This window comes from Cervus canadensis, chromosome 5, assembly GCF_019320065.1.
Source record: "Cervus canadensis isolate Bull #8, Minnesota chromosome 5, ASM1932006v1, whole genome shotgun sequence".
Taxonomy (NCBI): domain Eukaryota; kingdom Metazoa; phylum Chordata; class Mammalia; order Artiodactyla; family Cervidae; genus Cervus; species Cervus canadensis.
The window spans coordinates 95,858,221-95,870,358 of NC_057390.1; the positions used below are offsets into that span (position 1 = coordinate 95,858,221).

General features: G+C 45.7%; 1 protein-coding gene across 4 annotated transcripts in view; it reads left to right on the forward strand.

Moving 5' to 3' along the window:
* The first annotated feature begins 701 nt into the window (after positions 1-701).
* Positions 702-12,138, forward strand: part of FUBP3 (far upstream element binding protein 3) — a 48,166-nt gene continuing 36,729 nt past the window's right edge. For 2 of the 4 annotated variants that reach the window (XM_043469858.1, XM_043469859.1), the window contains exon 1: positions 702-882. In XM_043469858.1, coding sequence (XP_043325793.1) covers positions 799-882 — 84 coding nt within the window. In that variant the 5' untranslated portion in view covers positions 702-798. Of the gene's footprint in view, positions 883-1,777; positions 2,635-11,603; positions 11,657-12,138 lie in introns of all 4 variants that reach the window. The other 2 variants (XM_043469857.1, XM_043469856.1) reach the window with 2 other exon arrangements.

Genomic DNA, 12,138 nt, shown 5'->3' on the forward strand with positions numbered 1-12,138 from the left:
ATCTAGTTACTTAGGCATTCCAAGAAGCCCTCTAGCAATACTGTTTTGATTCAGCAAGCAGTGAAGCAATGATGGTCCGGTGGTATTTCCTGTTTCCCCAGAGCCCCAGAGTTCGTGAAGGAATATGTGTCAGAAGATACTGCCGCTGGCTTCCACGGAAGCGTCCTTTCAGAGCTGTGTCGCTAGGCAACGCCAGGTGTGGCATTAGCTCATCCTACTGGAAACTGATGAGGCTGCAAGAACTCGGGCCCAGGATTCTGCAAACGTGGGGCACTGACATTTTTGTGGTGCTGTTGCTTGCCCTCCAGCCACCCTCTGGGTCCTCACGGTGCCATTTTAAAGCGCTTAGTTCCAATATTCCTAATCGATGGTCACTTTCTGAGAGGGACAGACAGGGTGCCGTCTGGGAAAACCACGTCACTCCCCTCTGGGTTTCCAAACAGCCGACAGCCGGGCATCTCGGGCCACAGACGCACGCCTCAAAAAGCCTGTCACGACATCGCCGACAGCCCTAGATGAAGTCGCGTCTGGAAATGGCCAGAGAGAGACTCTGGTCCCAAGACCAGACGACAGGGCCCGCCCCCCCACTTCCGGCCGGACCGCGGTCACGTGCCCCGACTCAGCCCCCGCAGACGCGGCTCCTCTCGCGTCGGCGAGCGTCCCGGCTTCCCTTCCGCCGGAAGTGGGGCGACTTTCCCTTTCCGGCTACGGGTCCCCAAGTGGAGCGGGAGGCCGGACAGGGGATCCGAGCGGCGGCGGCGGCGGCGGCGGCGGCGGCGGCGGCGGCGGGGGACGGTAATGGCGGAGCTGGTGCAGGGGCAGAGCGCTCCTGTGGGGATGAAGGCTGAGGGCTTCGTGGACGCTCTGCACCGGGTCCGGCAGGTACGGGCGCGGCCGGCCGGCGGGAGCACGGGAACCCGAGGCGGGGCCGGGTCAGGCCTGATGGGGAGGAGGAGGGGGTCTGGTCTGGGGGCGGGACGTAAACCTGGGCTGACGCCCCAGCTGGGCGCTTCGGCAGTTTCTTGGGGCGCCTGCAGCCGGGAGGAGCCATGGGATGAGGCGCCAGTGGGAGGACCAAGGCCCAGACTGTCGGGCGGGTCTCCTAGGTTCCTGCAGCTGCTGGGAAAGGGTTGACCCGGGACGCCTGGGCCCTGTCGCGCCCTCGCGCCGTGGCGGGGGCTGGACCCGCAGGGCAGCCATCATGGGGTTCTGAGGTTTACAGGGGTAGGGAACTGGGGGGCTCACGGAGTAAACCCGGGTCTGGGCAGAAGGGGCCTGTCTCAGGCCCAGTAGCTTCTTAAAACTGGGGAAACAGCCTCTTCAGACTAGGAATTCGAGGGTAGTTTACTTTTGAGGGTGCTCTGGGAGAGGGGAGTTGTTAAGTAGATGTGAATGGTCCACAAGACGTAGACATTCCTTATGGGCAATAGTTTTTCCTCTTTCAGGGAGCATGTGATAATGGAGTCATTCCAGCAGTGAAATTTGACCATCTGACAATGTCGTGCATTTTGTCAGAGTTAAATAAACTGATTTTTAAGAGGTTGCAAGCTTCCCTGGAGAATGAATATGGGACCTGCCAGAAATACTCTTTGGTTTCTGGTATGATGCTTAGAACAGAACCTGTATTGTGTGTGAAACTTAGCGATAAGTTAGCTCTAACACTTAAACTTCTTTGCTGAGTGTCTCATGCTCATCATTTCTTCCTATTTAATTGTAGGCATACTAACGGATTCTTTAAAAGTTGGGCTATAACTAATTACTGCTTGATTCCTAACAGAAAGCTACAGGACCCATTGTATTAGAAGAAAGTCTCAACTCGGTCGCTTGAAGATATGGTCTTTACACCTCTTTCCAGTATTCCAGGGGAGGGAACCCTACCTGTTTCCCAGATACTGACTTTTCATTTTAATACTGATGCTCCTGTAGACATTGCATTGGATCCCAGAAGTTTCCAAACCTGTGGTTCAGCCTAAAATTTTGTCCGATGACTTGTTACTTACTGCCTAGGCACCGAGCACTATGCTAGTGAGTATCCATCTTACTTAGACTTCAGAGCCAGCCAGTGGCTGTGATGGATGAACAGTGCCCTGCAGCTCCCCTCCCACCACCCTGCTTGCCGGCGTGTTTCACTGCTGTCCTCTACAGTACAGGGTCCTGAACCTTGTTTCTGACTGGCTACTAATATGTAATGGCTTTTCACTCTGTGCTGGTGTGTGACAATCACCTTGTCGGCCTCTGTATCCAGGAAGAAGTATAGTCACTACCCTAAAGAGCTCAGAGCCTCAGTTTGCAGAAGGCCTGTAGTTGAACATAAAATGAATTTTGAACCATTGAGAAGACTTTCTGCTTCTCTTGAGCCAGTGGTTGAACTCGTATTCTTGGACAGCCTGCTCAAGAGGGAGGGAGACCCTCTGTTTATATGCTGACCTAATGTGGATTGTTGAAGCAGTGGTGTTTACTACTAGCAGAGGAAACTTCACTGGAACTGTTCCCAGCTCTGAAATGCACCATTGACTGGAGCAGTTATAAGCCCAATGGAGACAGTGCTGTAAGTGTATCACTTCTGAATGTTAACAGCTGGAGGTCGATACTATCTCCAAGGACTGATGGCCTTAAAAACTAAAGAAAACACAGGTTTGTGGGTAATTTTAGGTTTATTTATAGATTTGCATTGGGCACGAATGGGATGTTAGAAATCTAAAATATTGTGTGCTTACAGTAAAGCTTATCTCAAAGGGCCTCATACTATTTGGGCGTCTGGTGGTGGTGTTTCTACTTTGCCATTGTATACACAGCATGTTACAGAGGTGTGATCTCCTCTCCCCGCCCCCCCCCCCCCCGCCCCCGCCCCGCCCCTCCCAGTAACTGGAGATAAAAGGCAGTGTATTTCTTTAAATGATTACAAAGCTTTCCTTTCTCTCAGGTACCCTTGTAAACACCAAGGGCGGTTGGTAAGGCCCTCATAAGCTTGTCAGGGAGCACTGAGCTGTCTGATGCTCAGTTTATTCAGAATATCACAGTTGAGTCTGAGTTGACCCTGCTGGGATTTGAACCTGCGGTTTCTCTTCAGTCTGGTATGTGGAGTCCAGCACCTAATCCACTAAGCTTCCCTCCTAGCCTCTTGAAGCCTCTTTTCATATCCTTTGGATGCTTTCCAACAAAGGGAGCCAGTTGTTGCTGTTAGTTTGCCGTGAGCCTGGCATTCCTAGATCTGAAGGGAATCTCTGAAGATGTCATATAAAATTTAAAATCTGGGCAGCAGCATGAAGTCCGGTGAGTTAATAGTGTTTGGCCAAAGGGCTCACATAGCCATCTTGTAGGGAAGTACACACACGTGTAGAAAGATGTTCTAATTTGGCCACACTGGTGAAGATCTAAAACTGCTGGGTATTAAAAAAAAAAAAATCACGTCCAGTTCTCAGATGTCATTGACTGGTTAGCAGAATGAAAGTGTGTCTTCCATTCATTGTTTAGAGAGCACAGGGTCCTGATAAGAATGGGATGTGGACTCAAAGCCAGGTTATCCTGTACTGTGGCCCCACTGCACCTCCACCCTGACTACTGTCTCTCAGGCTTTCAAGGGAACTTCATGGAAATTATGGATGAATAGATGCAAACCTGTTTCGTCTTGTTTCATTTTCCTGAAAATACAAAAGCATTCCCCGAAAAGCCCACTGTGATTATTTAGTAGCATCCATGTCCAGGTTCACCCATCCACATGTTACCAGGACAGTGTCACACCACAGTGTCTAAGAGGTTCCCAGCAGCCTTCGATGAGCTGGGCCAACTGCCTGCCAGTCGTCACCCAAATAGACATTCTTTTGCCAGACTGCCAGGGCTTTTTAAGACTTTAAGCTCCTATTTTGCCCTCAACTCAGTCAGCACCTCTGAACTGCATAACTCGAGAAGGTTCGGTTTCCACACATACAGTGTACGTATGGTGCCTGGTGGCGTTGGGTGTCTGGGTGCTTCTGCTTCCAAATAATTGTGACTGAGCCAGTGGAGAGTGTGGAAAGTAACGTTTTGACCAGTTTTAAGACCTAGAACCTATTCTTTACCAGCACTTTTTTTGGAAGCTGGTGGGCGGCTCAGGGCCTCAGAAGTTCCACAGTCCTCCCCAGCGTGCTTTCCAGTGCCGCCAGTTCACACTTGGAGCCTGAGCAGTGGATGGTTCGGCCCCTGTGCTAACGGACACTGCATGTCCGTTAGCAGACTGTGCCTCCATCACTTAAAGAAAAGGCCTGTGTTCACTTCCCGCTGCACACCCCTGGAGGAAGGACGCCTTTGCTCACCTCATGTGTGATGTGTGCGCCTCACGGCAGAGTCACAGTTACTGAATGCTCAGTCGCTGTGAGTTTACTCCACTGAGACCATCTCAGGCATGCCTGCTGGTTGAGGAGCTCAAGTCATCATTTCACAAGGGACTAACTCCGGTCTGTGCATTCATTTGAACTTTCTCAGGCACTTGAAGAAAAGCAGTGTCTGCAGGACATCTGTGGGCTGCTCAGTATTTTACTTTGGTGGGACCCAGTAGAGGACCCCACAGGGAGCAGGTTCCTGGGTAGGGGTTTTCGTAATGCAACTGAGCCCCTTTGGGTCACCAGACTTCATCTTTGGTGTTGAGAAGTAAAGGGTAAATAAACAGTGCATTCCACTGGATGCCTCTGAACACTGTTCTCATTTCAGCTGAGGCTTCTTTATCTTTCTTATAAAATCTGACAGCCCATATGTATCATCAAACTAATGTTTCTGTTACATGTCCCCAATACAAATTTGCCTAGACCAGAGTTTTCAAACTGGTGGCCTGTGGGCTGGAGAAGGCTCAGAGTGGTCCTGCAGGCCTGTGTTGTTTGACCACAGGGGTCCAACACTTGGTAACCAGAACAATTTCATGCAAAAATGGAAATTTCCAGCTCAGACCTGGTCACACTGCTCCCATGTTCTTTGGCGAGCTGGAGCTGAGTAGCTGGAGCTCAGTAGCAGCTGCTCCTGTGCGTGTGTTGACTCTCTGGGTTGCCTGGGTTCCCACCACTTCATTTTACGCTGCCCATTGGGTTGCCTAATTGGCAGCTCTTTTCCCCTCTTCTTTGTCCAAATTGTGAGTCCATACTGTTAAAATTTCTAATGGAGAGAACTCTGGGTAGAGAGTTAGGACATCTGAGTCTCCTGCAGATAGCTACATGACCTGGGGCCAGCTTGGCCTTTCCCAGCATTTGATCTACAAGTTGTTCATAGGTCTTCCATGGAAAGGGCTCATGGCCAGAGAGGTTTGGGGGATACAGGGTTAAATAAAGGTGAATTGGCTTCTTCAGTTCAGGACTTCTCAGAGCCCTTGTTGTGTTGTTACACCCAGTCTTGACTAACTTTGCAACCCTCTGCTTGCCAGGTTCCTCTGTCCATGGAGTTTTCTAGACTAGAATACTGGAGTGGGTTGCCATTTCTCAGAACCCTAAGTTTGCTTCTATACATAAAAGTCATACTAGGGTTTGAGATATGCATTGTAAATATGTCAGAGTTCTGTCACTTCTTACCCTCTTTTCTTGAAACCAGATCACTTCCTGTGGATCAGACTTTAGGAAACATTAAGCTAGATAATCTCAATGGCCTCTTCAAGCTCACAAACATTCAGAGCTTCCATCTAGCTAGATCTGAAAAAAATTTTAACAGTATTATCTTGATTCTTTTCCTTTCTAATGTGTTGTGTTGGATGTCTATTCAAGCTTCCCTTCTCCCTAGCTTTTCTGTGCAGTTCTTTCACTCGGTTAAGAATCATCCCTCTTGAAAATGTTTTGCATTTAAAGTTTGGTTACAAGGACACTTGGGAAAGAATAGCCAATACTTTAGGAAGCATGAACTGCATTTTTATCCTAATGTCAGATGATAGGAAATCATTTGCAAGACTGAGTAGCGTTCATGGAAATTGATGTGATTCAGATTGCCTGCCATTGTTTGAGGATGTGCTGAGTCCAAGGCCCCTTGCTGGGCGCTGGGCCATTGTAACAGTTAATAAGACAAGTTTACCGCTGGTTTTATCTTACCATGGTATAAGCTTCTCACAACAACCAGGTGAAATAGTCAGGATAAGGGCTATAATTCTCGTTTCATATTTGAAAATAATAAGCCAAAGGTAGATAAAGCAGTTTTCTCAGAAGCACGCAAATAGTTAACATATGCAGTAGTTCTTGGACCCTGTCTTCTGCGTTCTAAGAGAGACTTGGTTCCTTTCTAGTGGTAGTTGGGTAGTTTTCAATTTCAGTGAGAATTCTGCAGCAGGGTTTTCAAACAAAGCATTGAAAGGATGCTTGTGGAATTAGATGGAACATAAGGAAGAGAGGGCTTCCCTGATGGCTCAGAAGGTAAAGAATCTATCTGCAAAGCAGGATACCTGAGTTCCATCTGGTCGGGAAGATACCCTGGAGAAAGGAATGGCTACCCACTCCAGTATTCTTGCCTGGAGAATTCCTTGGACAGAGGAGCCTGGTGGGCTATAGTCCATAGGGTCCCAAAAGGTCAGATGTGACTGAGCAACTAACAGTAGGGGAGAAAAGTAACGGTCATGCCATCTTTTGGGCCTTTGCAGGGGGCTCCTGGCTGGAAAAGTGTTTTGGCTTAGAGCCTCCGCTGGTCATCGCAGCGTTAGTCTAAGATAGGCTTCTCTGTATAAATTTAGCAAACATTTACTGAGTACTTACTATGTGCCAAACATTTTTCTGTGTGTTAGGGACGTTCTTTAACTTTTTTTGGAGCGTGGACCTTTATCAGACTGAAAACTGAACTACGTCTCAGAAGTATTTAAATAGTTCTGTCTATTATTTCAGGAGGTTCATGAATTCTCTAAAGCTAACCCCTGGAGCTTCCAGTTAAGGAATCTTTTTCCTTGGAGTACCAGGATGATTGAGAGAGGTCCATGCCTCAAAGAGCTCCCTACAGTGAGGAGAGTATAATCAATAACTTCCTCCATGAGGTCGCACCACTTAAAGGTAGTTTACACAGTGCTTTGCAAACAGATAAGAGAGTGTTTAATTCTCACCAAATGTGGGTGGCCTGTAGTTGTCAGGAAAAGCTACCAAGAGCTGATATCATATTCGATTGTTTTGGTTAATGCCAGTTAATAGGGCAGGATCAGACAGGGCCCCACCTCTAATGACAACAGCAATAGCTCCCATTCATTGAGCTTGTGTTGTGCTGCGTTCCAGGCAAGAACTTTTATATAAGCTCTCTAATTTGATGGTTGCAGAATACCCAGGAGGTAGTGAAGTGTAGTGAAGTGATTATTAAGATGACTTTGGATTCAGTCTATATGAGTTCCAATTCTGGTTCTGAAAATTATTAGGTTAGTGACTTTGGACAAGTTACCTAACATCTAAGCCTCAGTTTTTCTCATGTGTAAAATGTAGATCATGGATGGTGGTTTATATGTATATACACACACATATAAAACTACCATATAGGTGTATGTATATATATATGGAATAGCTTGGGAGGTAGAGGTGGGTAGTGACCGAAAGGAGTTTGAGACCAGCTTCGAGGGTACCGGTCTTGTTCTGTTTCCTGATCAGGATGCACAGGCATTTTTGTATATGAAATTCAAGTTAACAACTTGCCTGTGTACTTTTCCATATTATTACTAATTCAGTAAAGGGTTAAAATAGCAAACATTTCTCATTACTTACAGTGTGCCCAGCATTGTTCCGGGTGCCTTACATTACTATCTTGGTATCCCCTCGAATACAGTTCCAGGCAGATTGGCTCCAGACCGCATAGAATTGAGACTAGTAGCTACTTTCTGAGGTCACCGTGAGGATTAAATGAGGGTGCCATCAGACACTTAGTGCACAACAAGCTTGATATACAATCTGTCTTCAGAGTAACCTACATTGTGGACTTGACTCTGTATCTGTGGCTCTAGACCCTGCCCTCTGGGACTTGCTCACTCTTAGCCACTGGGTTGCACTGCTCTGGCTACATACTGTTTCTTCCAGCTGTCGGGAGTAGAGACTTTCCATCCAGTCTGTGAGTTCGCCAGGGGTGACTTCTCCAGAGCAGGGCCACTCGGGGCGACTTTAGAGCAGAGGTTCCAGGGACGCAAGTTGGGTTCCTCCTCTCCAAGTGGTGGTGTGAGCTGTCCCCTCTGCCTGCTGGCCCCATGAGAGTCAACAGTGACTCTTTTAAGTAGCACGGACACAGCGTGTGGATGACTTGCTGCCGTTCAGATGGCCTTGCCTGTTTCCATTTAGTGTAAACTTTTACTGAATGTGAAGTTGTGAAGAGACACAGCTTCCTGTTTGGATTTATAGGGTGAGCGACTCTGATGACAGAACCTAAAGATGTGCACTGGGAATAACTCATTGCCCTGGTTCCTAATGTCAGTGAATTGTGTGCCTCCTGTAAGTGAACCCTCAATGTTCTTTTTACTTCATATTTTAAAATCATTGTAAAATTTAGATTTACTTAAAATATTTTTGAACATTCATCCATGCATCTCCCCAAATTGCCTTGTGCTCCTTGGAAAACAGTGGTTTAGTTCGTCCCTGCATTTTTCAGGGAGCAGGACCATTGAAAGTGGAGGTCTTGCCCAAGGTCATAGACTGGAAGGGCGGTCTGGAAAAGCCAGACTCATGACTGACTCCTGGTCCAGTGCTCCCCTTCCCTTCTCCGCATTTCCACTAGCTGCTGGCAGTGGAGGTTAAATGTCATGACATTGATTTATAAATATTTCATCTATTACCATGCTTAAAATAGCACAGGTAGTGAGGTAACCCACTCTTGCCGCCTTCCCTCCAGAAAGGGGGGAAAGTGAATCAAGTAGCAGAAAATGAGTACCAGCGTTCCCTCAAGGTCGTGCTTTCAGATAAGCGCTGGCACGGCCTTGCTCTTCTTGGAGTATCCTGGCTTCTGTGGCTATTTTCTGGCCTACTCCATTATTAACTGAAGATGTACCTTGCTTCCCTTAAGCAGCTACTGTTCAGAATGGTCAGTTACAGACTTGACGAATTGCTGGAGTTCTGTGTACTGGAACTCATTAGGCTCTAAGTCCTTGGGGAGTGACTCTGGTTAAGAAAGCATTAGGTGGAAGAAAGAGGGCCAGTTAGCCTAGTGCCGTGATTAGTAGCATGGACTCTGGAGGCAGGCAGGCCTGTGCTTCAGGACTGTTTTTGCCACTTATAAGATGTGTGACTGTGGGTAGGTCACTCAGCTTCTCTAAGCTTCACTTTTCCTTGTCTTAAAATGGAAATAATACTACTAACCTCCTAAAGAATCATCATGAGAGAGAAATGAGATAGCATCTTTAAACTGCTCTTAGAGTGCCTAGACATAGTAAGCACTCGTAACACTTTAACTCTTATTATTTGAGAAGGCATTTAAAATCATTACTTAGAACAAGGTTGCATTTGTTTGAATAAAGAAATACATTCTTTGTTGCTATAAAGAAATATTACATTACGAAAATATTATTATAAAATACTACATTATAAATATAAAAATTACAAAGTATATTATAATATACAATGTAGTATCAATGTCAATTATGATATAATTGTGTATTATAATGTTAAAATATTTCTAACATTTGTTTAGCCAGGGTTCAAGTGCAGCTGTTGACTTCAGGGCTACAACTCTTAACCATTATCCTGTTCTACTTTTCTCTTAGCGAAAATTGCCCAAATTTATAGCTGCCTGAAGCAAACATGATTTAAAAACAAATCTGAAATCCTCAGTAATGTTTAAGGAGCTTGTTGGTTTAATCAAAGGTAGGAGCAGAAAAGCTACTGTAATGTAACCATTTAATATCTCAGCTTTGGGAGAAAGTGACATTCTGGCAACTATATGAAACATACTATATAAATTATAAGGAAGACCAAGGACTCAGCAATAACATCTTGGCTACTTTGGAAGGAAGGAAGAAGCTCTGGAAGCCAAGAGGCATCAACAGAAGAGGGTAGAGAGGGACTTCCCTGGTGCTGCAGTGGTTTAGATTTTGCCTTCCAATGCAGGGGTTACCAGTTCGATCCCTGGCGGGGGAACTAAGATCCCACTTGCCTTGCGACCAAAAAACCAAAACCTGAAGCAGTATTGAAAGAAATTCAGTAAAGACTTTAAAAATGGTCCACATTAAAAAAAAAAAAATGGGTAGAGAATGTGCCAAATATGTAGAGCTTATCCTCTCTTTGAGAGTGATTGGCCATGCATGCTGTTGGGGGACTCCACTGATAATCACACCCATTTCCCCTGTGTTTTGGGGTCCTCCTCACTGTCTCTTGCCAATATTTTGGTCTGTCTTTAAACCAGTAATCTTGGAAAGCCCCACATCAGCCATTTACCTGCTCAGTTCATTGTGGCAAATGAAAGGGTCTCTGTGGGGGCATAAACTACTGCAGTATTCTCACCTTTTAATCACTTGCTTTCACAGCTGAATCCTTGAAGATAATTTTTGCATCTTAAGTAAGTAGCCAACCTTCCACTAGCTTATCCAAAACAAATATGGAGAGCAAGATTGCAAGTTGGTGGTAGAATGTTGTTAGGCAAGATTTATACAGTATTTTGTTTTAGAGCAAATGGCCACTTACCTTGAAGTTTGAGTATAGGAGATGGAGTTTCTATCAGCAGTCTCTCTTAACTTTAAGTCTTTAACTTAAAATAATATTTTAAAACAAGCACCTATCCAGGCTACCATCATCTGTAGCCTCGACAGGGCAAACTCCTTTTTCTTTTTTTAAGTTCAGATAGTAAATTATATACATATATATGTTCTGCACAGCATATGATCTCTGTGAAATGGGTGTGGCTGTGTTCTAATGAAACTTTATTTACCAAGACAGGTAGTTCCCCAGCTATGGCTTGCTGACTTCTGGCCTAGAATAATTCCTAAATGGTCTTGCTACTTTTGCCCCCTTATAATCTATTTTCCTTGTCCAAGGGCATCTTTTAAAATCATCAATCAGCAAGTTACTTCTCTTACTAAGCCTTGTAGTTGCCTCCCATCACCCTTCATATAAAACCCAAGCCCTGGATTTGTCTGACAATCCAGTGGTTAGGACTCCATGCTTCCACTCCTTGGGGCACAGGTTCAATCCCTGGCCAGGGAACCCAAGGAGGTGCAGCATTAATTAATTAATTCTCTCTATATACATACAATTCAAGCCCCTTCCAATGACCTCTAAAGCCCTACATGAACTGGCCATTGCCCATCTCTTGGAATACGTCTGGTTCTTTCTATTCTAGTGACATTGACTTCTCTTTGAGGCTCATACCCGCCAAGCTTGCTCTAGCCTCAGGGCCTTGGAACAAGCTGTTTCGTCTGCCTGGAATGCTCTTCCTCATCATGTAGGTCTCAGATCACAGCAGCCTTCCCTGATCACCCCGTTTAAAGTGGCCCTCCTGAGGCCTTTCATTAGTATTGTGTGTATCAGCAGCTGAAATGATCAGCTTATTGATTAACTTGTGTACCTGTGACTCCCCCCGAGTCTTCACCACTGAGCCTGGGACATAGTAGGCCCTCAGCCCTTGTTGGGTGAGTTGCCTTGTCTTACAGCCCTGGTATCCGTGAAATGCTTTCTCATGCAAAGCTCCTTTGTGTTCAGAGTATGTTGTTATCTTTCCAGAAACTACGAAGCAGATGGTGTTATGCCTGGAAGATCTTAGGCAGAGAGGAAAGGTACTTGCCCGACATCACAGAACTAGTAAATGAAAGGATGAGTCCTGATCCAGGGTACCTAACATTAAATTCTGCCTTAGGTTTTCAGTATCATGACTGTCTTTGGTTGTTTATTTGTCTAAAGTACTTTATGTTGGTTCCAGAAGCTGTCAGACTTCTGGGCACATTTGAACAACCTCAGGAAAGCTACCTCTGAAGGCTCTGCTCTGGGACATCTGTGCTGGCTGTCCCTTAATCCACCCTGGCTTGTTAGGCTTAACTGAGGGACTAACATCAAGAGCAGTTAAAGCATTCCTTTGATTGAATCAGAGTTCATTTATGTGAGCATCACATTTAATCCCTAATTCCTAATAGATAAGTGTAGGGAGCTCTCCACAGCATCTGTTTCTGGAGGAAATTTAATAGCTGTGTTCTGTTCTTTAACTGACAGGTAAATATTAAAAGTTAAAGTAGCACTCATAGGTTATCTTGATTTCTCCAGA